The following is a 24,459-nucleotide window of genomic DNA, read 5'->3' as shown; positions in this document are numbered from 1 at the left end:
TTAAGTTTAAAGCAAAAGAAAATTCATTTTATGATTGATAGGTAAATAAATAAATTAATAAAACTGTTTTTAAAATAAATTAAATATTTTAAAGATAAAAATATTGTTATGAACATTTAATTAAATATTAAAAATTATCAAAATAAAATTAAAAAAGTTTAAATCAATAATATTTTATTATAATTATAATTGTTAATTAATAAATTATATTGAATATTTTCAAAAATAGATTATAAATTTAATAGTTATTAAAGAATTTTAACTATTATAAAAATAATAAACAAATGAATGAATAATTGATTGATAATAATCTATATAAAATTTGATAAAAGTTTAATTTCTTAAATTTTAAAGATATTTTTTGATTACTTAACTGTAGTAAGTAATCTATAAAAATATATGAGATAATAGGTCAATAAGATAAAAGATGAATAAATTAGCTTACTTAAAAATTAAGAGGATATAAATAAACAAGCAAATATAACAGTAAGGTAACGATAACTTAGCTAAAGCAGAAGCTAAAGTAGAAAGAAGACTTATTAAGTTTAAAAAGATATAATAAAGTAGGGATTACAAGATGAGACTAATATTTAATGTAGAAAAAGAATAGATTTGTAGTGTATAATTCCTATTTTGCATAAACTGCCAGAAGAAAGGACAGTTTAAGATTTAAATGAACTTTCAAGTAAACTTGCTTCTTTGGATTTTTTTGAATAAATTCTTTCAGATGAAAGTTTAAAAAATAAGCATAAGCTCCTTAAAGAAATGAGAATTGAGATCTTTTCTCAAAATGGATAGATTATATTTAATGAGGGTGATTAATCAAACAAATTTTATGTTGTTCTGTCTGGAGGTGTAAAATTAATCTAAATTTTTTATCAAAAAAACTCCCTTCAATAAAATAATACAAGGAGTTCTTAAACAAACCTTTGTGATGCGTAATAGGATATTGTTACACCTATCAACCGTTTGATAGAATAAGATACAAAGCACTTTTTTTAACAAGGCTAGTATTTTGGCTAAAATGAGTTGATTTTTTATTCAAAAAGATTTTACTCTGCTATTACATTTAACAATTAAATAGGAGATAAATCTTTTGAATAAGAAACCATTTTGATATATTTCAATTAAAACATTTTTAATAACTTATTATAAGATTTCATAATTAACTAAAATCCTTTTTTTAGGAGTTTTTCTCTGCTAAAACTTGTACCAAAAGAGGGAAAAGTAAGGATAAGTTATGAGCATCAAATAAAGCAGCTTTCACTCAATGAAGTAGTTTATAAATAAGATTAAAAAGTAGAATATATTTACTATTTAGATAGTGGAAATGTGCAGTTAAATTATTCATAAAAATAAATTTTAGATGTTCTTCCTCATTCAGTTTAATAGAAAAAGTAATAAACTCAGATTATTAGTACTATTCCTGAAAAATCCTTTTTTGGAGATGAAGACTTGCTAAATTTAAATGGAACAAGAAAATACTCTGCTACGATCAGTTCAATTAAGGCTACTTTATATTTATTTGATGCAAACATGTTTTATGAGGAAATAGTATAAGCTTATGGGATAGTAAAAACAAATAAAATGATTAATGATTATCTTTTGTCTAAATAAAAATGGAGAGATGAACATATTTAGTAGGCCATAAATATAAAAAATTAATTTTCTGGATTCTAATACTGCGGCTCAAAATTAAACTAGAATTTAGTATTAAAAAATTAATCCGATTCTAAATAGAATTTGTAAAATATTAGCAATAGACAGTTCTTAATTTCTTAGAATTAATAAAAAAAAGTTTCTAATGCTTCTATAAGTCGTTGTGTCACTGAAGAATAGGAGAATAAGTAAAGCTATCTGTCTAGATAGTTAAATTCTTGCTTAAGCTAACTGCAAGTTGGTTAAATAAATACAATTAACTAGAATCACTTAAAAACCTTGAATTATAAGAACCATAGTAAAAAATCCAATTAAAATAATATTAGTGATGTTGAAAAGTATTTTAAGTAAAATATTAAAAACGAAAGAAGCCATTAAAATAATTTGAATAATTTTTTGATAAATTAATTCGACACCTGCAAATAGATCAACCAAAAATTTCAATTAAAAAGGCCTATTAAAAATAGCAAATTCAATACAATAGATAGTGAGCTTAGCCTATCAAACGATTATTCTTTGTAAAAATCATAGATAAACTAAACAAATCAAAATAATACCATAATTAATCGATGTGAAAGTTTAACTTTAGATGATCAAAATGGAGAGAGTATGCTGATATTTCCAAATCAGTTTTTAAAGAGTTAATAAATAAAATAACAAGCCTAAGGCTAAAAAGCATCATTTTCACAGTATTCATAAAATAAGAGTTTATTTAAAATCAGATTACAGAAAATGGAGGATCATGAAAAAAACAATTTAAGTGAAATTAATACTTTTTGTGGGCATACAAGCTTAATTCTAAGTGGAAAACACAATTTATCATTCTAAAATTTATCTCCGGGAGGATAAAAAATATATGATCCATTTAATGATTGCTGGGTGAAAAGAAGCTCCCCTAAAAAAAATAATATTCACACCTAAAATTATTTGGAAAATACAAGTATTAACAATGAACATTTAAAATATTAAGTAAGCATAGATTCTCCATTTTCAAAATAACTAAATTAAAGTGTTTATGATTTAAGCGACCCTTCATATTTGAGTATTTCTAAATAAAGCTTAGCGGCTTAGTAATATCAACTTGATATAAAAGTAAAAAATCATTAAAATAATCAATAAAATTGTAAAAAGGTCTTAAAAAATTTAAATATCTAAAGTGCTATTTCTAAAAAATGCGTTGTAGAGGGTAAAGAAAAGAGGAGAAACTTGCAAAATAATTTAAATAATAAAATTAATTCATCGTCAAATTTCAATTAAGAAATTTAAAATAATACAGCTCATAGTAAAAATCAGGAGTCAAATGAAAAAAAAAAGTAAAATAGCTGTTAATAGAAAATAGAATTTACAGTCAATTAGCAATAAAGTTAGAAAGTACTAAGTAATTCAATGAAAATCCTTAAAATTTAAAATGCAAATATTGGAGAATAGGTTTAGCATGCAAAAGAAAATTTTTAATAAAATAAAAACAAAAGTGGTCAAAAAATGAGTTAAATATATTCAATTAATGATTAATAAAAATAAAGGACAGAATATTAATAACTGAAAATGCAAAATCAGTAATACAGTTTGGATGATTAAATAAATAGCCAGTAGTAAGATTAAAATCATATCAATATTGAAAGCTGTAATGATTTAGATTCTTATTAGGAAAGAAGTAACTTATTTAAAAGTCTTAGGAAAAAAAGTATCGAATAAGAAAATACAAGCTAAAAAATAGCAGAACAAAATTTAAATAGGTTTATTGAAGAAAACTGTAGCGGTAACGAAATATACTAAATTGAATGTAACAATTTGCTAGGTAAAAAAAAATAGATTTTAAAATATCTTCTAAGTTAAATTGGTTCTGCAGATTTAAATTGTATTGACATGAATTAAGATTAAAAAAACACAAAATATGATAATTTATTAAGAATTTTGATGAAATAAAAATAAGAAAATAAAAAAATGGATTGTAGGAGTTCCAAGAACTTTAGCAATTCTCTATAGAAATATAATAGCAGAGATGAAATTTAAAAACAAAAATTAAAGAATTTTGAAGGAAATTTTTCTAAAGATTTTTAATCAATAGAAAGATAAAAATTTTCTCCTAACTAAAAAGAGAGAGAGAAGTTTTAACAAGTTAATAAGAGCACTTCAAATGCTTTCTAACAATATTTAAGATTTGCAAATGATATTATAAATAAAGAAATTAACTCTTCTTAGACTTAGATGGGGAATTTAAGCGATTAAGCTATTAATATTTCAGATTAAATTAATTAATTCACTCAATCATATACTCCTGTTAACTATCCTTTAAATTCGACTATTAAAGAAAAGAAAAGAAATACTGGTTTGAAGTAAAAATTAGAAATGAGAAGAAAACTTAAAACTCCATCATAGAGCTATTCAGTTAATAAAAGAGATAATAGATAAGAATCAACCAATTTCTCAAATCTCCACCAAACTCTATTCATTTTACCTAAGTCTTAATTCGATTTATGAGTGAAGTAATATAAACAATAAGCAAATAGAAAGTAAAATAAAAATAAATAAATATAATAAAAATAATATTAACAAATTTTATTTAGAGCTAGTCATTTTAACTTCTATTTTTATTTATTTTTTTCTAATAAATTTTAGTAAAATTTCAGTTTGTTCTTGATAAATTTAGATTACATGAATAATTTTTTATAAATATTCATTTTTTGTTTCAACTCAAAAAGTGCTCTTTCGTTTGCTTGCTTGCATTCTTACTTATTTTTCCTTCAAAATATATATCCTTTTAATAAAATTGAATTAAGTGAATGTGTTTATAAATATTTTTATTTGTTAGTCTTTTCTATATTAATTAAATAAAAAATTCCCTTTTAAAATAACATTTTATAAAATAATCTTAAAAGTTTTTTATTACTAATAATCAAGGGAGATATTTAAAGTTCCAAAAAACATTTAACTATTTTTAAGATTAAATTAAAATTTGTTTACTTGGTTGGAATATTTTTAATTGATTCTTTCTATTTTAAGTTGCAACTTAAGATTTTTATATTTCATATCAAGATAGTATTATTTGTTTATTTTGAATATTTGAATTATAAATATTAGTAATAACTAAAATTAGAAATAGAGCTTAAAATTATTTTTTAAATTCTTATCTAATCAATTGAGTATTAGTTGCTGGAATAAGATATTGAAAGTTCTTTTAAAGTGAAGTATGAAAAAATATAGTTTCATTTTACTTAAATTTGCAAAATTTTCTAGAAACTATTTTACAACTTTCTGAATAAAAAGAAAACAGTCTGCTTATCTATCTATCTATATATCGATCTATCTTTATTTACTTATTTATCTATATATCTAAAGTGAATAGTTAGTTTTTGTTAATAAAAATGATTAATATTCCCTTAAATATTAATATTTTAAACTATTAAGATTTAGCTGCGCAAACAGTGAAATAAAGAGAAAATATTTAATTTTTTAGTATCTTATTAAGTTATTTTATAAAAATTTAAAAATAAAGTTAAACAAAAAGATAGAATTTTTTAAAAAGGGAATTTTTTTTAAAACAAAAACAATTTTTAAAAGAGAAATTTCTAATATTTAAGTTTAAGAATTTGTGAAAAAAAAGCAATTTTATTTTAAGCTTGTAATTATACTATTGTTGATGCTAAAGGAAGATTGCTAAAATTGCTTTTTAAAATAATATTTTTAAAAAATTAACCTTAAAATTTTCTTCATAAATAACTAAACGCTTTAAACAATTTGTTTAATTCCACTGTATTTGACAATAAATTTTGATGATGATTAACCAAAATCACAATTAATAAACAGAAGCTGCATTTATTTTTTATTTATTAATTTATCTTAATAAAGAGGAAAATGAGCTTACAATGTAGTCTGTAATATAAATTTCAAAATAGCTAGCCTTATTTAACTGTTTTAATAAATTTACTGAAACTAAAATTTATTATTTACTCAATATTTATGTAGTCCTTCTCTTGTAAGATTTTTTTAATGGTAACTCTATATTAGTAAACAAAAGGGTTTTTGATGTAATTAGAAATTTAATTTTATTTTTAATGATATTACCCTGTGCTAACAAGGTGAAATAGGATACAAGAAGTTTATTTCATTAATCCAAAATTAATATTTTTATCATATAAATTAAAAAATAAGCTAAAATTATGTAAAATATTCTTTGAAGAATCAAGGATGATAAAGCTTAATTTCTAAAGAATATAATTTTATATTTAATTTTAGAATTTTTTGGCCATTTTTATTTTTAAATTTGTTATTTAAATTTAATGTTAAAAAATGTTGTTATTAAATTGTTCAAAAGAACCTTATTTAATAGGATTATTGTTACAGAGAATTCAATGCTTTTAGAATCTGTACACTTTAGCTATTCTCAAATTTTGATTTCAATATTTAAACACTTTTACCTATCTCTCTTAAGGAATAATAAAAATTAATATAAAGATTATTTTTTAATTAATAGAAAGCATTGATCAATTTTTTTTACTATTTATTTTGCGCAGGTATTAAATAAATAAGAAGTTTTTTTAACATTATAATAAGTGAATAAAGTAAACAAAAGAAGCAAACAAATTATAAGAAAAGTAAAAATAATTAAAGAAAAGTCAACAACTAACATAAATTCTCTTTGAATATGAGAGACTGCTTTCCTAAAAAAAATGTATACAATAAAAAAAGCATTGAATTAATATTCTTAATATTTATTTTTGAAATTAATAGCAAATCTAGGTCAAGTAAGACTTGATTACAAATGCTTCAAAGATATGTAAATACAATGCCATAAATAGCAAAAGAAGTCACAGAAGTATTTAGGTTATTAAGACTTATGGTTAAGTGCTTTCAGATTCAACTAAAATAAAAAAGCTGCCTCGCTATTGTACTTTTAAATAGTTATACATTAGTAACTAAAATTTCAAAAGCAAAGAAGAGGTATTAAATACATTAACTCATTATGCTTGCACAGTAATTAGACCTGAGTTCGATAGAATGTTTATAGATGTATAAAATTCAAATATACCTATAAAAAAGTAATATCAACAAAATGTTAATAATTAGCTACCATCAGATTAAAATTCTGAAAAATCATAAACTGAATATAACAGAAACTTAGTAACTTCAGTGTCATCTAATAATACTTCAACAAAAAATCTATTTTAAAAAGAGAATTTAACTATTCAAATTTAAAAAATAACACATTAGAAAGATAAATACATAATACAATAGAATGGTTACTAACTAAAATAGTAAGACAACATTAAAAATGAATACATTGAATCTAATGATGATTATTCTCATTTAAACGTAGATGTTGCTGATAAGAATGTTTTGTCAAACTAAAAATATTTAAACTTGAAATAATTTCCTTTTTTAAAAAATAATGAAATTACTGATTATGATAAAGAGGCTGTGTCAATTTGTTAAAGAATATACTCAGTAATTCAAGATATTGGTAGCTAATTCACAGAGAGTATACGCAAACATGATTATAATTATATCTAGCTGAAAATTAGACCAGAATCAGAAAAATATTTTACAGCTAGTATTATTAACATTTTTTAATCTTTTACTAAAAAACACCGTGCACCTTACAAAATGAATTCTAAAGAATAAACAAAAAAATAAATACCAACACTATCTCCTTCCAATAACTCAGAACCCTTCAACTCACCAATCGAAATATAAAACCTTTATTTAAATAACGAAGCAAACTAGTAACTTAATGATAAAGCTGCTAATATCGACATTTAAACTGATGAAAACTCCTCATCAAGTAATTAAAATATTAAAAATAAAAAGACAGTGAAAAAGTAATAAATGAGACAGTCTAAATTTCATAATTTGAAAAAATCTTTTATGCATGCTCTCATCTTACTTTTCTAACAAGATATTTTAAACTGCCTCGAGATTCCTGACAATCATGGCTACTTCCTATAGCAAGTCGTAAACAGGATGCGTATGTTTTCTACTAAAACAAGGTCCGACAGTGGATAATATGAATACTACTCTCATACACATTATACAGCTCTCTTATTAAAATTAAATGAATATTCTTTACCTCTAATAACTTAAAATGAATTAGATCTATAACTACATAAAGCAATGTACTAGGAAGATCTAACTTAATCAACAGGAACAGACTTTGCTTCTATTAAATGCAATTATTATAAATCTCTTATCTTCAAAATCATTGAAATGTCAATTAATATTATCGAAAATCAAAACCATTTATTATCAAACATTGAATGCGAAAAAAAATCAGTTTGCAGATTTGACTACATTCTCAGAGTAAAAAGCGGAATAGAAAAACTAAGCTAAGGGATATAAGTCACTAGATTTTGAGTGAAGCTAATAATTCAAAAATTTATAAACAATTATAATCAAAAAATGTATATTTAAATTATCATCCTTTGAATATAAAAACAATAAAAAAAATAAAATTTAAAATCTAAATCAAAAAAAAAAAAGCAAAAATATAAAAAAATATAAATGGAATCAAAACAATCTATTCAAAAACATTAAATTATAAAATATAAAATACCCATAACATCTTTTATTCTTCTTATTCTATACATTCATTTACAACAATATTTATTTAGTAAAAATTAAAAAAATATGATTTATTTAGAAATAATAATCGAATATTTATTGTATTCTAATTATTTGCACATTTACTTGTATTTTTTACAAATTTATTTAAGTCTATTTACCTTTTCAGATATAATTCAATAAATTTCTTTATTAAAATAGCTTTTAAATTTTTGTTTTTGTTTAAATTAGTTCAGTTGATAACATTTATATTTTGAATATTTATTTTGAAGCAAATTGTAATAAAATTAATCATGTTTAATTAAAATAAAAATTGATCATTTAAAAAATATAAACAGGCGAATAAATCAATTTTCTTTATTTAAAAAAAAAACTGAAATCAAAGGTTAATTTTTAAGTGGCAATTCATATTTTCACAATAATTATTTAATTTTTTCACATTCTTTAAATTAAATTATCTTAACTGTATCGATCAACCTTAAAAGGTATTGCCGTTAAAAATATATAGTATGTTGCAAAAAAGATTTTATATTATAAGTTAAAATAAAATTATACAATAAAATTGTGAAGATAAACGATATTATATATTTATTATTTTATTATTATTTTTTATATTTAATACTTAACTTGTTATTTTTATCCTCTTAGATAATATCCACTTTCATTTTTAATTTATAAATAAGAAAATTAAATAATAATGATAAAGATGATATTTTTATGTTCATTATACTACAATCGAGTTAGTATTGTCCGTGTGTACACTATTTATTATGTTGCTTATAAATTTTTTATAAACATTCAGATTCTTTTACTTTTTTCATATCAATTAGATTATTTCTATTTTACAGACTTCTATATTATGATATTCTCCTGATAAGAAAAATAAACATATTACAATAAAATAGAAAACAAATAAACAATTTGTTGTAGTTGCCATTTGTTACTAATTTTTAATTTTCTGGTCAAGAAATTTTGCTTTATATAATTTATCTTTAAAGTTTAAAGATATTTTTTATAACAAATAATAAATAAAAAAAATAATAATAATATCCAAAAAAATACTTTAAGCAAAATAAATAGTTAGAAATGTTGTGCGGTGGATTCCAAGGTAAAGAAATTACCTAAAAGTAACACGATTTAGCTAATCACCATCTTTAAGATGTTAACAATTTACTTGGCAAATCTTTTACTTCCTTAAATGTCACTAAGTACTCTTCTTAAATTGTTGCTGGTACTAATCATCTTTTAGAAGCTGAAGCTAATGACGGTACTAAGCTCTCTCTTAAGGTTTTTGAACCTCTCCCTCATACTAACTCACCTACTTAACTTAGTGAAGCTAAACTTTTGTGAGTTATCTAATCAGCTAATAAATAAAATATTTTTAAAAGATTTATTTTTAAATTGAACAGTGTATCTTCATTTTTTGTGTACTTGTAATTAAATTTTTTGAAGAATCTAAATTAATTAACTCCTTTGATTTATTTCTTAAAAATACACGAGCAAGTCCAATTACTTCAAATATTTTTAAATACTACATCCATTTTTGTTTAATAATTATGATGAAGCTTATAACGAGTAGCTTTTTTGTATAATTTATTGTTTCCTTGCTTAGCTTAAGCATTTTTTAAGTTTTTTTTCAGCTAATTTACTTAGAATTAGATGGATAAAGGGAGACAAAGGAAGTATGAGAAAAATTGAATTCTAACACTAAATTTTACACATAAATGAAAAATCTTTAATAGAAGTATAGTTAAAATACTTTAATTGTTTACTTGATATAGATCAATAAAATATTTTAGATTAGTGTGCTTACATTTTAAGCATAAATAATCTAAATGACTGAACAACATTTTTATAGCTTTACTACATTAAAAAGATCAAAGCAATCATATGGTCAAGAATTTCATATTAATTGATTAATTTTAATTGAAATAGAATACGATATAAATAATATTATATCATTTTTAATCTGCTTTTTTATAAAGTACATATGAAAGGTATTTATTTAAAAAAGATATGAACGAGTTAGTAATAAAAGATAAATAATAAAAGAATTTAGTTTGATTGATTTTGATTGAAGTAGTAAAATAAAAAAAATAATTATGATTTTTAACTTAATTGAATAAATAAAAAGCATAAACTAAATACAAATACTTTGAATAAATGATATGTATGGCTTTAATATAAGAATATTATAATAATCACATGAACTAATATAATTCGAATAATAATTTAATAATTAATTAAATAATTCAATAATTAATATATTGGTCTGAAACTATATTTAGAAATATCATAAAACACACCAAAATATTATAAATATCATACTAATTAACTAACTAACTATCTATCTATCTAAACTAAATTTTCTACTTATAAATCAACATTTATTATAATTGTATTCAAAAAATTCTTTTTTATAACTTATCATCATTTTTTCTTAGTAGCAGGCTCCTTTTTTAACTATTTATTGTTTTTAGATTGAGATACTTTTGCATGCTCTTCGTCAGAAGCTTTCTTTTTACTTGAAGATCCATTTGATTTACCTTTGGAAGCAGTGCTAGCTTTAGCAGGAGCTTTCTTATCTTCAGCTTTAGTTCTTTCTTTTGATTGGCTCTTTGATTTAGAACTAGATGCAGCTGATGTTTTTGGCTTAGACTTAGATCTAGATTTGCTATTACTTTCGCTTTTACCATTTTTTTTAGATGAACTTGAGGTAGCTCTCTTCTTGGTTTCAGCTGGCTCTTCTTTTTTCTTATTTTCGGTTTTCTTTTTTCCTTTTTCAGCTTCTTACTTTTCTTCTTTCTTTGGTTAGCTCTTTTCTCTCTTCTTTTCAGCTTCTGCTTATTCTTTTTCTTACTTTTTAGCAAGTCTTTCTTTTTCTTTTTCAGCCTTCTTTTCAGCTTCAGCTTATTTTTTAGCAGCTTCAGCTTCTTTCTTTTTGGCTGCTTCTTCAGCTCTCTTAGCAGCTCTTTCTTCTTTTTCAGCTTTTTCAGCTGCAGCTTTAGCAAGTGCAGTTGTTTTCTTTCTCATATTGTGAGGTAAATATTCGTCATCAGCATCTAATAGCAAATCTTTGGGTACAGAATGTTACTATTACTCTAAATTGACGTAATATGTGACATGTTGGGTTCCCATAGCGAAATCTGTTGGAATTTCATTCTTATAGAAGTCTCTAGGAATAACATATGGGTTGTACTCATCCTCATCTTCATCTTTACGATTTCCTAACACAAAATTTGAGCCGAATCCCCAAGAATAGCACTAACCTGTTTCTTCTTAAGCATAACTGTAGTTTGCACCAGCCCAAATGTTGATAATCTTTTTATGATCAGCAGGGAAGGTATCTATTTTAATAGGTTTAGGGTTGATTTCCTTAATTTCTCCATAGACTGGATGGTTATCTTTTACTTTGCCTAATCCAAACTAACCAATATCATTTCTACCAAAACCGTAAACAGTGCCATCTTCTAACAAAGCAATAGAATGAGATTCTCCACCACAGAATTTTTTAACTTCAAGATTATCAAAGAATTTTATTTGAGTAGGCTCAAAGACTACATCTAAGTGTCTTTCTTCAGGTAAATCTAAACCAAGTTAACCAAAATTATTTAAACCCCAAGAATAGTAAGCATATTCGGCCTTTTACTCTTCGACACCGTCAGAAGCAGGAATGGCCTTTTTAATTTGGCGCTTCAAAAAGCTGTGACGACCTCCAGTGTAAATATCTGATACCTTTATTTATGTAATTTTAGCAACTTTAAGAGCTTGCTCATATCCGTGACGAGTCTTAGGCATTCTTCCAACAACACCCATGTCAGGGTCACCCCATCCAAATAGTTCTCCTTCATCAGTAAGCACAAGTGAGTGTTATTATCCACTGAGAATTTTAGTGAGTTTTTTTCTGTAAAGTTCCTTGTTGCCAACACGTACAGGAGTTCTGGCAGGAGGAGCAAGGTTTGCCTTCTCAGTATTTCTATAAGTACCCCAGAAAAAGCATACACCCAATTCTGAGTTTGCAGCAACTGAGTGGCTATCTCCTGCTGCAATCATGTTAACCTTAATGGGAATTTAGACTAATTATGCCTTTTTATCACTGTCTTCATCTTCATCGTTAGCAGGTCTACCTATTTATTATAAATATTATGTTATAATGATAAATCAAATATTTTCTTTTAATATTAAAAAGCAATATTTTGAAAGAATATTTTTAAAAAATGGATTTTAAGCTAAATTTTATCATTGTTATACAATGCGCCAAGCTATTCTTATTAGCTTAAAAGAAATCTATAAAAAGCTAACTAAAAATTTAGAAATTTAATTTGGAGAAGTTCTCCATTTAAATTTGATATTAAAGCTAATTTTAAAAAATGTACCTAAAGCGCCATCATCATTTTAACCTTAAGAATAAACTAAACCAAGATTGGTAAGGATAAGAGTGTGTAGAGATCCACAAGCTATTTATACTACAACATGATTTTTAAGACAAGCATTTAAATAAGGACGACGAGTTTCAGATCTAGAGTCAGGAAGCCAAAATTAATCCATTTCAGTTGATCCATAGTTATAAACCTTTGTTAATTCTTGTAAAGAATCAGCAGGTTTAGCATCTACTTTAGGAGGTTAGTTATGAGAGTTGTTATTCTCTTCTTTTTTATTAACTTATTCTTCTTCAGCTTACATAGCAGTTGAATTATTTTATTCAGAGGTAGCAGCTTATTTATCGCTATTTGGTTAATTTTACTTTTCTTCTTCCTTTTTTTCGGTTTCTGTAGATGCAGGTTCAATAGGTTTTTCTACTTCCATTTTTCTGCTATTATCTTCTTCTGGGCTTTATTTATTAAGAATAAAATGATTTGGTGAAGTAATAACTAGCGTAAAATAGCCAGCATCAAGCTTTAAATAATTATTTGAATACAAATTGAAAAACAAAGATTTTTACATAATATCTTCCTTGTTGGTAGATGACATTTTATTAGTCTAATTATTATTGTTATTTATCTTAAATAGCTATTAATAAAAATATATTTATTTACTTGAAAAATTGAATGATTTATTAGAAAAGACTTGAATCTAAACTTGTTATAGAGGTACTATTTATATCAAATTGCTATATATAAATTATGATCTATCAATCTATCAAATATTAGTTTTTTAAATGAATTTTTTTTATTTCAATATAATTTTATTCTTATAAATAAATGCCCATAATATTGTGTATGCGTATCTTGCATGAGCTTGTTATAAATATTTATAGCTCATTATTAAAGAAAATTTTAGTAAAATGCAAATTTTATTATTTATTATTCTTATCATTAATTCACTAAAAAATTCTTTAAAAAATTTAAACTAGATTAAATTTTAGCATTAAAACTTATAATTTTTATGTTATTAGCCACTTAATTATTATTTTTCATTAACTTCTATTATATTTACATAATATTATGATAGTAAAAAGAAAATAAAAAAAGAGAGACATTTCAATCAAATTAAAGATTAATATTTTGAAGTTAATAAAAAGTTTCTATTATATATAAAACATAATTAAGGTATTTATTCATTTATTTTGGTTAATAATAACATTAATAATTTTGCAAAATTTATAAACAAAATTTTAATTGATAATTTCAAAATTTCAATTTTAAATAAAAAGGCTCATTTTGCATGGAAAAAAATTTGAATTTTTTACCCAAATAAAAAAGCAAAATATTTTTATAATTTTAAAAAGCTAATAAACAAAAAAATGAATAGATATACAAATTTAAGTATAAAAAATATCAATTAAAATTAATCATAATTGCTAAAGATTTTATTTAAATTAGCTTTCTCGTTCTTCAGGATCATTAAGTTGCTCTAACAAGAAATTTCTAATAAATTTGTTGAAGTCTCTTACATTTTTGTCATTTTTTCCATACACTTGCTTTAAATTAAATTAAATAATGAATAAAAAAAAATAAGTAAAATTAAGAATGATCAAGAAAGAAAATCTGTTTACTTCTAACGAAGAAATGAAATTTGTTAAAAAATCAGTGACAATTTAATTATTTTGCTTATAGTATTCGATATCCTTGAGTAGTTTCTACCATTCAAATTTTAAATCCTCCTAAAAATTAGAAATTATTTCTTCAGGTATGCCAGTACCTGTTTTAAGTACTAATCTATTTAGAGTATTTATACACTTTTCAATAGCAGAAAATGCAAACTTTTGCATAGGGTTTTCTTTGAATTAGTTGGATTTTACCTAATTTTTTAACTAAATATTTGTCTGTGAAACCTTTTGATTCACAATTTTCTGGGTAGATTCTTTACTTTGAAGAGATAAAATTTGCTAGAGAGTTTAATTATCTTCAGATAACTCTTAATTTTGCAATGTTAATGTTGATACACATTTATTTAATGAGGTGTTTTCTTATTTTAAATTTTATATTATATGATTTAATTATTGCATTGAATTCATCAATTCATCATTCTTAGATAAAAGTTAATCTCTTTGACTTTCCAGATCCTTTATTCTTTTATCTTTTTTTTCTAGTATAAACTAATCACTCTCAATTTTTCTTCTTTCACGTTATAGCTTATTTAATTCTTCTTCTCTTTCAGAAAATTCAAGATTCAATGATGCTATCATTTCTTTGAATTTAATATTTTACTTTTAAATTGAAGATAAATTTTTTTAATTATCTTTTTATATTTTTACATCTGTCAAATAATTTATTTATTCTCTTAATTTTTTTTATTATTCAACATATCTATAAATTTAAGCTTCATAAACAGTAACAAGCTCATGAATATTCTTTTCAGCAGCTAGCAAGGTAATTTTTTTTTATTGATTCTTGATAATTTCTCTTAACTCACTAATCTCTATTTCGTATCTGGCTTGGCTTTCTTGAATTTATAAATTAAGTTCTTCTATTTTTTATTGATAACATTCCTCTAGAAGCTACTTATGCTATATAGTTGACTGGTACTAAAGATTTTAGTATTTTTTACTAACAAGTTTGCTTTTTGTTTCTGGTAATTTTTAACTGTTTCCCAACTCTTAATTAAATTAATCACATGACATTTAAGTTTGAAAAGTCCTTAGTCTATCTTTTTCAGATTCATAATTTTCTTAAATACTATCTTAAGTCTAATTTTGAAGATTTCCTCTTTTACTACAATTGTTTGATGATAAAAAATGTCTGTCTTCATTGTATTCTTATTTATTTTATGTTTATTTCAGATTTCCGATTTTTAGTTTATTTTCTTTTTCTCCATTATTTAAATCTTCATTTGTTTCATTTTATTTATGTTATTCACTACAATTGTTGCCATTAATTCTATTTAGTAGTTCTTTCATTTCTTGCTTAAATGTTTTTTTTGATTTTTATTGCTCGTCTACATCATTTTACTACTTCTAAATCCTTGATCCTAATTATTACTACACAGGGAGATCATAATCTTTTGTTATTTTAGAGCTCTGTTAATTTGAAGTTTAAAGTGCTTTTGGGTGGTTCTAAATATTTCTTTCAGGATATTAGTATGATCTATTGTGGTTTTCAAATGAATTATTAAATTTTCTCTTTGTTTATTTGTCAAAATATTCGTCTTGGCTATCATCTTTAACTTATCTATAATAAAAATTTACTTTTTAACAATTATATTCAAAATTTTTAGTTTATTTACGTATTATATCTATGAGTAATTGTGTTATAATCTGATTAATAATCAGATGTTTGCTCGTAAGATTTTGAGCTATAACGATGGCAGACAGTATTTATATCATTAAATTTATCTATATACATCAACCTCATTAATAAATTTTCATATTTTTATAAGCAAGTGCTTGGTTAGTTAATAGTAGAATAGTCACCAACAATAATATTTTTTGTACTACCAAACACAGTTTTTTATAAATATTCTAATAATCTAGTTTTTTATATAGTTAGTCTGGATAGGTTATCTTAATTAGATAAGTACTTAATTGCTTTACACTCATTTATCAAATTTATGAAAGCTTTCTCAAATGCAATCTCATATTTTGTTTAGTAAGAAGAATGAATAAATAGATCATCATATAGGTTTATCAAATTTAGTTCACTTTATTAATTCCCATTGATAAATGTAATCCTGACTACCTCTGTTTGTATCTTTTTGATCTTAGTTTCCAAATATTCTTTTTGACTCAAATTCTCTAAAAATTAAATGGATTATTATCCAAAAAAGTATCCACTCTCTTCAATTTTAGTAATCTCTCTTAGGCTAAATAAGTCTTCTATATTTTCAGTGTAAAAATTATCATTTGATCTTGGCGTAAATCTCACAGTCTATACTCTAAAATTCTAACTAGCAATTTCATATTTTTTCATAATCTTCATAGCTAATTAGTGAATATTGACTGCCCTTCCAAAAAATACAAAATTTAGATTAAACCCTTGCAAAAACCAATCTGAAAAATATTTTTCATCTAGAAGATTTTTAACTAACTCTTCATTTGAATTGAATACTTCTTAGTACTTGAATCTTTTTAAATAAAAAAACATATTTTAAAACATTTAAGCAAATTAAATATCAACAGCTTAGTTTTAATGAAATAAAAATTTTATTTACTTTTTTTTCATGCCATTTTATTGTTTGTTTGGTGCCAAAAGTACATACTTGTTTCCCTTCTGATGCTCTTAATCACTGATGCCTTATGTTAAAATGGAATTATGTAAATTAGGTAATAAACATATTAATTCTTATTAGCTAATTTTGACATTAATTCCTCCACCATAATTATCCATTTCCTCTAATAGCTCATTAATGCTTTTTTTTAAGTAAGATTTTTTTTTGTTGTTCATAATAATAACTTTTCCTATTTTAACTAAATTTCAAAAAGATTTCAAATAAAATTAGTTAATTTATATTGGTGTTTTATTCAGTAAAAAAATAACAATAGTTTTTATGAATTAAAACAACAATATTTTTAAATGATTTACACTTAATAAAGTATTGCAAAGATTTTTTTTATAAACAATAAATTTAAAATTTTCAAAACATATTCAAATAGTTATCCGCTCACTCTACTAAACAACTAAAAATAAATACTATATAAATTAAATTCCAACACTATAAAAGATGAACATAAATATTTTTAAAATTTATAAATTTATAGAGGAACTCAAAATGTAAAGATTCAATTTTATTGTTATTCATATTGACTTTTAGAAATTAAATCTTGATAAAGTTTTAAAAATTTTCCATTAACATCATTAAAATTCTTAAATCCTGGGAAATAATTAATATCAACAATGTAATATTCTTGAGTTCCTGTTCTTTATACAATATCGTATCCAAAAATGTTAAGATTAAAATAATCTCTTATTAGTTTGGACAAATCTTGTATTAAATCTTTATGTAAAGTGCTGTTAGGGTTTTCAAGTTTATCTGGAACTTGTATAGGTAACTATTCTTTGAATCCTTTTTAAGAATCAAATGTCCAAACAGCATCATCTTTATCTTTGTACTACTCTACATCTATATTTGGTATTGATACTCTTGCTTGAATTTCTGTATGATTTCCTATCACATAAATTTTATTTATTCTGTTATCGTGATTAATCATTTCTTGTATTATCACACTCCAGCCTCTATTTTATAAAGTCATTTTTAAATAAATTATTTATTAATTAAACAATAATACGCTAAAGGTGAATCTAAAAGGAACTTTTTCAAAGAATTTATATTATGTACTAAGGCCATAAAGTGACTTTCTTTACTACAAGTCGCTACAACAGTTTTGACAATTATTGGAAAGATAGCTTATTTTTCAACTCTTGAGATAAACTCTTCAATATCTTAAATTTTTGGATCAAAGGGGAATATCTTAGGAGTTGAAATAAAATGCGAAGGGTATTTAGATAAGATTTATTTAGCTTATTCGCTATTTAATAAGTTTTAAAATTCATTGTCAAAATCTACTCTACTTCTTATTTTATCTTGCTTTAAGGTGTCATCAATTATAATCAATTAGCTTTTAAATTTCTAAATGAAATTCTAAAAATTGGATTCCTATTGTTGTATTAATTGCTATCCTTTTTCTGTTTTATCTTTATAAATATCTTAAAACTTGTGTATCATTAAACTTACAGTTTTATTGTCATTTTTGTCCTTTCCATAAGGAGGAATATCACCTTCATAAGGTAGTCTGAAATCTAAAGGAGTGAATTTATATGGGTAATTTGCATTTGTTATGTTGTAATTATTCATTTGAGACTGCTTAGAATAATCAAAGAAATATCCGATGTTATAAATCTTTTAAAGAGTTTCTTCATTTTATTATTACTCCTACAGCTTAAGTAAAAATTTGACTGCTGAAGGTAGTTAAAAGAGATTCGATGCATGATAGTCAACTAAATTTTGAGCATAACTTTCACATTCTAAATTTCTTCGTTTATTATATTCTTATGAGAAGCAAGACATTAAAATCTTATAGACAGGATAGTTTACATTAGCAAAATTATATTTAAATTTGAACAAATTATGAGATATTATAGAAACAGATTCAATAGAGCTATTCTAATTTTCTTTTTCTAAAATATTCGATATTTCTTTCTCAAGATCTTAGATTAGTAAATCTTAAAAGTAAACACTCTTAGAACTACTTAAATCAAACAAATTAGGATATTCCTTTCTGAGAGATTAGTAAAAACTTATTTTCGCCTATGATTTAGTAGGTAGCAATATATAAAATTTAAATTCATTTTAAATTGAGTAAATATGCTTTAAAGATTATTCGTCAGGCTAGGAATTTTTCAGTATTTCAGAAATATCTTCCTTATTTTTGAGATTACCTATCTTCTCTCTCTTTTTAAATAAAGAATGTCTTCCGTCTATTATCAATATATTAGATTTTTATTCCATATCTAAATTAACTAGCTAAGTCAGTAAGTAAAAAATTTTGAAGTAAAGATTGTTTTTTTTATTTTTTTGCTGAATATGTTTTTATTTAAGATAAATAATTTAATTTGTTAATAAATTGTTAATTTATATCCCAATAATGTCTTCAGAATATCTTCAAATAAAAACCTTTAAATTTTATGTTTATCATAAAATAAATAGATTTTATATCAGACATCAATTAATCAACAATGCATTATTAATTGACATTTAATTAACAAATGAAATGTTATTTAATAAATTATCATTCATCGATAAAGCTTTAGCCATTTTTAAAACAAACAAAAAGATATTCTTAAATAGAAATATATTAATTTTTTAAAGCATTGATTTATAAAATCAACATTAAGTGTTAATACATGCATTAAAATTATAAAATAATTAGAGATAGTATTTAGTTGAATAACTGTTTTTGTTTTATATATGGATTATGTCTATGTAATGAATCATTCAATTGGCGTCTATTTATTTAAAAAATTCAAAGATTCATTCATTGATTTATTTATTTATCAAGAAAGATATATCTATCTTAAGATTTTGATAATTTATGATTGATTGATTGAGTTATTTATATTAAAATAAATAAACCTAAGAAGAAACAAATATAGATAAAATTAGAAATATATTATTTTTGAAATTATAATCAAAATAATAGTTAGGAGAAAATGATGAACTTATACAGTTTAACGCTGTTATAACCAACAGCTATTTTAAAAGCAGTATACGGTAATTTTTCAGGACCTAAAGCTTAGGAAATTGCTGTAGCTAAAGGAAAAGTTTTAGAAATTCTCACTCCAGATGAAAATAATTCGTAAAACTAATTTTTATAAATGGCATTATAATATCAAACAAAAATCCTTAAAAGTTGTGATTTTTAAAACGCTTCAAGGACAGACAATTAAAATAAATCATTTGCAAAATTTCTATTTTAAAATATTAAAAAAATTATATAAATAGAGGTAAATTAAGGGTAGTACACTCAGAAGAAGTATTTGGTATCATAAGGACTATTAACATTTTCAGGTTGCATGGTGTAATTAATTATCTATTATAAATCAATAAATATTTAAATAATATTCAAAATTGATCTAATAACATTTTGAACTATATAATGACCTTTGTTTTTCTAAATTCATAAACAAAATATTTTTTTATTATACAGCAAACTTAAGATTATATCATAGTTGGTTCAGATAGCGGTAGAATAGTTATTTTGAAATTTAATAAAGAAAAGGGAGAGTTTGAAAAAGTTCATTAAGAGACATATGGAAAAACAGGGTGTCGTCGTATTGTACCTGGTTAATATATAGCAGTAGATCCTAAAGGTCGTGCTTGCATGTTTGCAGCAATTGAAAAATAAAAGTTTGTATACATTTTAAATAGAGATAATGAAGATAAGTTGACCATTTCATCTCCTTTAGAAGCACATAAATCACATACACTTTGCTATGATATAATAGGTATTGATGTAGGCTATGAAAATTCATAATTTGCTTGTATTGAGTGTGATTACGGTGAGGTTGAATAAAAAGATTCAGCTGTTCACACTGGATAAATATAAAAATAGCTTACAATTTATGAATTGGATTTCGGTTTAAATCATGTCGTAAAAAAATCATCTGAACCTATTCCCGAAACTGCTCATATGCTTCTTCCAGGTAAAATATAATCTTTATTTCTAATTATTTAAAACATTTTATTAATAATGCATAGTTCCTGGTCTACCTGATGGTCCTGGAGGAGTGTTAATTGCTTGTGAAGATATGTTAATATATAAAGGAAATAATTAAGAATTAAAATGTAGATATCCTTAAAGATTTAGTACCAGCAAAATTATGATTAACTCCTTTGGTTTCCTAAAGCAAAAATCAAAAAACTAAAATCTCTCATTTTTTTTATTACAAACTGAATTGGGAGATTTATTCAAATTATAGATTAAAAGTACAGATGATAAAGTTCATGGATTGACATTATAATATTTTGATTCTATTCCAACTGCTATTTCAATTTGTATTACTAAAACTGGTCACCTGTTTGCAGCATGTGAAAAAGGAGATCACTTGCTCTATAGATTTAAATCTCTTGGTGAATAAGAAGAAAGACCCACCAAAACTACATCAGCAGACTTCGAGTAATAGGCTATTTTTATTCCTCGTAAGCTAGTAAATTTAGAACAAGTTGACTCTCTTGATAATCTTTCAGCTATCAGTGATATCAAAGTTAATGATTTAACTGGCGAAGGTAATCCTTAAATATACGCATTATGTGCTGCTGGTAGTAGAAGTACTTTAAGAATATTACGTCATGGTTTGTAAGTCAGTGAATATGCAACAAGTAGATTGCCATTAAGACCTAACGGTATTTGGACAATTAAGTAAAGACATGATGAAGGTTTAACAAAATATATTGTGTTAAGTAGCAGCAAAAAAACTTATGTTCTTTCTATTAAAGATACTATTTCTGCAGTTAATGACTCCAGTTTAGATACAAATAGTCAAACTCTTCATGCTGGTATTTTAGAAAATAATTGCATAATCCAAGTAATTTATTTTATTTTTAAATTATTTCTAACCAAAAGAAATTTCAATTATTAAAAATGAAAGATAATAAAACGATCAAATTATATTTACAAATATTTTATTTAAATGATCTAAAACTAATTTTGAATAAAATAATGAAATTTTTAAAAAATAAAATTTTAAGCAAATAAATTAATTATTTATTTATTTTTTTATTTATTTATTAAATTAGGTTACTCCAGAATCATTTAGATAAATTAGAGATAACAGAGTTACTTTATATAAAACAGAATCAAATAAATTCGTGAAAGCATGCTCTAATTCTAGATAAATTGCATTAGCATTATAAGGAGGCCAAGGATAACCCGGTGGTGATATTATTTATTTCGAATTCGATCTTGGTGGTTAGCTCAAAAGAATCGAAGAAAAGGCTAAATTAACTTCAGATATTGAATGCATAGATATAGGTGAAGTTCCAATAGGGCGTCCAAAGTAAGATTAATAATTGTAAATTAGTATTTATAAAAAATATATTATTTATTTAAAATAGATTCAAATTTTTAGCTGTTGGATGCAAAGATTAAACAGTAAGAATTTTGAGTTTAGAATAAGATCAATACCTCTAAAGATTGAGTTTATAGGCTCTTCCAGGTATTCCAGAAAGTGTTAGCTTAATTGAAATGAAGAGAGGCACAGGAACTGAGTAAGAAGCTGAGGAATATTAACTTTATTTGTTTGTTGGTTTACAAAATGGTATTCTTTTAAGAGCAACTGTTGACTAAGTTACTGGTTCTTTGTCTGATGTTAGAACTAGAGTTCTCAGCGCTGCTCCTATTCGTACTTGTAAGTATGTTGTTTAAGGATAACCTGCTTTATTGGCTCTCTCTACTCGTCCTTGGATATGTTATACCTATTTAGGAAAGTACTAAATGGTTCCTATCTCCTATGATATGCTCGAATATGCTGCTCCTGCAGTTTTTAATATGTAAGGAGAGTAAAAGTAATGTATAGTATCTACTTCAGGTGAGTCCGTTCGTATTATTGAACCATAAAAGTATGGAGATTTACTCAATCAATAAGTTATAAAATTGCGTTATTCACCTCGTAAAATGGCAATCCATGAAAGATCACATAATATAGTCTTAATTGAATCTGATAATAAGGTTTATAATGAATCTTAAAAGAAGTAGCTTATCGAATAGTATTATAGTAACTAAAACAAAGGTGATTTAGCCACTCAAGTAGATCTCTTAACAGCTCCTTCTGGTAACTGGGCTTCTTGTGTTCGTATAGTCGATCCTGTTACTCGTAAAACTCTTAATATTTATGAATTAGAAAATAACGAGCACGCCCTTTCTATGTGTATGGTAAACTTTGATAACAAAGATGAGACTTATGTTTGTGTTGGTACTGTTAAGGATTATTAAGTTCATCCAAATAGAAATTTCTCTGTTTGTTATATAAATACTTTCTAGCTTAACGAAAAGTTGAATACTCTTGAATTGCTCCATAAAACTGAGATATTTGAAATTCCAGGCGCCTTGCATGCTCATAAAGGAAAATTACTTGTAATTTATTTTTTAAAATTAAAAATTATAAAATTTAAATCATTTATTTTAATAAAAGGCTGGATGTGGCACATTTTTAAGATATTATGAACTTGGTAAGAAGAAATTATTGAAAAAAGCAGAAATTAAAGGTTTACAATCTCCAGTTAATGGAATTTAAACATTTGGAGATAGAATATATGTATCTATGGTTGCTGACTCTGTCCATGTCCTCAAGTATCGCTCTAAAGACTAGACATTTTATGAGGTTTGTGATGATATATTACCAAGATGGATGTCTTCCTTTTAAGTTCTTGATTATCATACTTATATTGGTGGAGATAAATTTGAGAATGCATTTGTCTGTAGAGTACCGTCAAGTAATTAGTTTTATTTTATTAAATTTAAGAATTCAATTTATTTTTATATTTAGATGCTGATGAAGAAATGGAAGAAAATCCTATGGCTTATAAATTAAGATGGGAAACAGGATATTTGAATGGAGCTCCTTTCAAAGTATCAATTTATTTATTTATCAAAAATAAAATATTAAATTTTTTAATTAAATAGACTGAACAAATTTGCCACTTTTATGCTGGCGAAGTAATAACAACATTACAAAAAGCAAGTTTAGTTTCAACAGGAAATGAAATAGTATTATATGGAACAAGTATGGGCTCAATAGGTGCTTATTTACCTTTCCAAACAAAGGAAGATATAGATTTCTTTATTCATTTAGAAATGTATCTACGTTTAGACGTTCTTCCATTGGCTGGTAGAGATCACGTTATGTTCAGATCTTTCTATGGTCCAGTCAAAGTAAAAAATAATTTATAATTAAATATCTTTATTTAAATAATTTCTTTAATATAGTCCGTAATCGATGGAGATCTTTGCGAATAATTCATAAAATTAAGTTCAGGTAAATAAAAAGTGTTAGCAGATGAAATGGATAGACATCCACACGAAGTACATAAAAAATTAGATGAAATCAGAAATAAAATTCTTTGAAAGCTGTTAATTATATGCGTATTTAAAAATAAAAAGATTCAAATTTTCTTTAATAAAAACCTATAAATCTTGTTATGTGTATTCATTCTATAGAAAACTGTATTTACTTTTTCAATAAATTTTCATTAAATTAAAAAATAAAAAACTATTTTTTTTTAAGCTAATAAAAAATAAATATAAATTATAATAAAACAATCTAAATGCAAATACTCAAAAAAATACCTTTAAGTAAATTTGTTGGTTGC

At 23.9% G+C, this 24,459-nt stretch overlaps 8 protein-coding genes across 8 annotated transcripts; 4 read left to right on the top strand and 4 right to left on the bottom strand. All coding sequences in view use genetic code 6, as the record gives it.

The window, feature by feature from the left end:
• Positions 1-399: 399 nt before the first annotated feature.
• On the top strand, positions 400-4,140 carry TTHERM_00530420 (cyclic nucleotide-binding domain protein; the record flags this gene model as incomplete). Its single annotated transcript, XM_001032747.1, has 1 exon — positions 400-4,140. The coding sequence occupies one exon, from the start codon at positions 400-402 to the stop codon at positions 4,138-4,140; it is 3,741 nt and encodes a 1,246-aa protein (XP_001032747.1).
• Positions 4,141-4,353: 213 nt separating this feature from the next.
• TTHERM_00530410 (hypothetical protein) lies at positions 4,354-4,689 on the bottom strand (the record flags this gene model as incomplete). Its single annotated transcript, XM_001032746.2, has 2 exons — positions 4,354-4,417; positions 4,550-4,689. 2 exons carry the CDS (start codon positions 4,687-4,689, stop codon positions 4,354-4,356), a joined length of 204 nt encoding a protein of 67 aa, XP_001032746.2.
• Positions 4,690-6,145: 1,456 nt separating this feature from the next.
• On the top strand, positions 6,146-8,010 carry TTHERM_00530400 (hypothetical protein; the record flags this gene model as incomplete). The annotated part of the gene is made up of 2 exons (XM_001032745.2): positions 6,146-6,331; positions 6,391-8,010. The coding sequence occupies exons 1-2, from the start codon at positions 6,305-6,307 to the stop codon at positions 8,008-8,010; spliced, it is 1,647 nt and encodes a 548-aa protein (XP_001032745.2). The 5' UTR covers positions 6,146-6,304.
• Positions 8,011-9,303: 1,293 nt separating this feature from the next.
• On the top strand, positions 9,304-9,567 carry TTHERM_000530399 (cystatin domain protein; the record flags this gene model as incomplete). Its single annotated transcript, XM_012799557.1, has 1 exon — positions 9,304-9,567. One exon carries the CDS (start codon positions 9,304-9,306, stop codon positions 9,565-9,567), a length of 264 nt encoding a protein of 87 aa, XP_012655011.1.
• Positions 9,568-10,647: 1,080 nt separating this feature from the next.
• On the bottom strand, positions 10,648-13,188 carry TTHERM_00530380 (chromosome condensation regulator RCC1 repeat protein; the record flags this gene model as incomplete). Its single annotated transcript, XM_001032743.3, has 3 exons — positions 10,648-12,344; positions 12,594-13,048; positions 13,160-13,188. 3 exons carry the CDS (start codon positions 13,186-13,188, stop codon positions 10,648-10,650), a joined length of 2,181 nt encoding a protein of 726 aa, XP_001032743.3.
• Positions 13,189-14,008: 820 nt separating this feature from the next.
• Positions 14,009-17,039, bottom strand: TTHERM_00530370 (hypothetical protein; the record flags this gene model as incomplete). Its single annotated transcript, XM_001032742.2, has 4 exons — positions 14,009-14,137; positions 14,213-15,827; positions 15,883-16,719; positions 16,807-17,039. 4 exons carry the CDS (start codon positions 17,037-17,039, stop codon positions 14,009-14,011), a joined length of 2,814 nt encoding a protein of 937 aa, XP_001032742.2.
• Positions 17,040-17,374: 335 nt separating this feature from the next.
• TTHERM_00530360 (inositol 1, 3, 4-trisphosphate 5/6-kinase) lies at positions 17,375-19,101 on the bottom strand (the record flags this gene model as incomplete). Its single annotated transcript, XM_001032741.1, has 2 exons — positions 17,375-17,828; positions 17,882-19,101. 2 exons carry the CDS (start codon positions 19,099-19,101, stop codon positions 17,375-17,377), a joined length of 1,674 nt encoding a protein of 557 aa, XP_001032741.1.
• Positions 19,102-19,802: 701 nt separating this feature from the next.
• On the top strand, positions 19,803-24,214 carry TTHERM_00530350 (splicing factor 3B subunit 3; the record flags this gene model as incomplete). Its single annotated transcript, XM_001032740.3, has 10 exons — positions 19,803-19,948; positions 20,095-20,170; positions 20,300-20,795; positions 20,851-21,677; positions 21,889-22,148; positions 22,207-23,224; positions 23,283-23,583; positions 23,637-23,719; positions 23,774-24,022; positions 24,077-24,214. 10 exons carry the CDS (start codon positions 19,803-19,805, stop codon positions 24,212-24,214), a joined length of 3,594 nt encoding a protein of 1,197 aa, XP_001032740.1.
• Positions 24,215-24,459: the final 245 nt, after the last annotated feature.

Source organism: Tetrahymena thermophila (assembly GCF_000189635.1).
Source record: "Tetrahymena thermophila SB210 genomic scaffold scf_8254459, whole genome shotgun sequence".
Classification (NCBI taxonomy): domain Eukaryota; phylum Ciliophora; class Oligohymenophorea; order Hymenostomatida; family Tetrahymenidae; genus Tetrahymena; species Tetrahymena thermophila.
The sequence above is the reverse complement of the archived record's forward strand: the minus strand, read 5'-3'. Positions and strand labels throughout refer to the sequence as shown.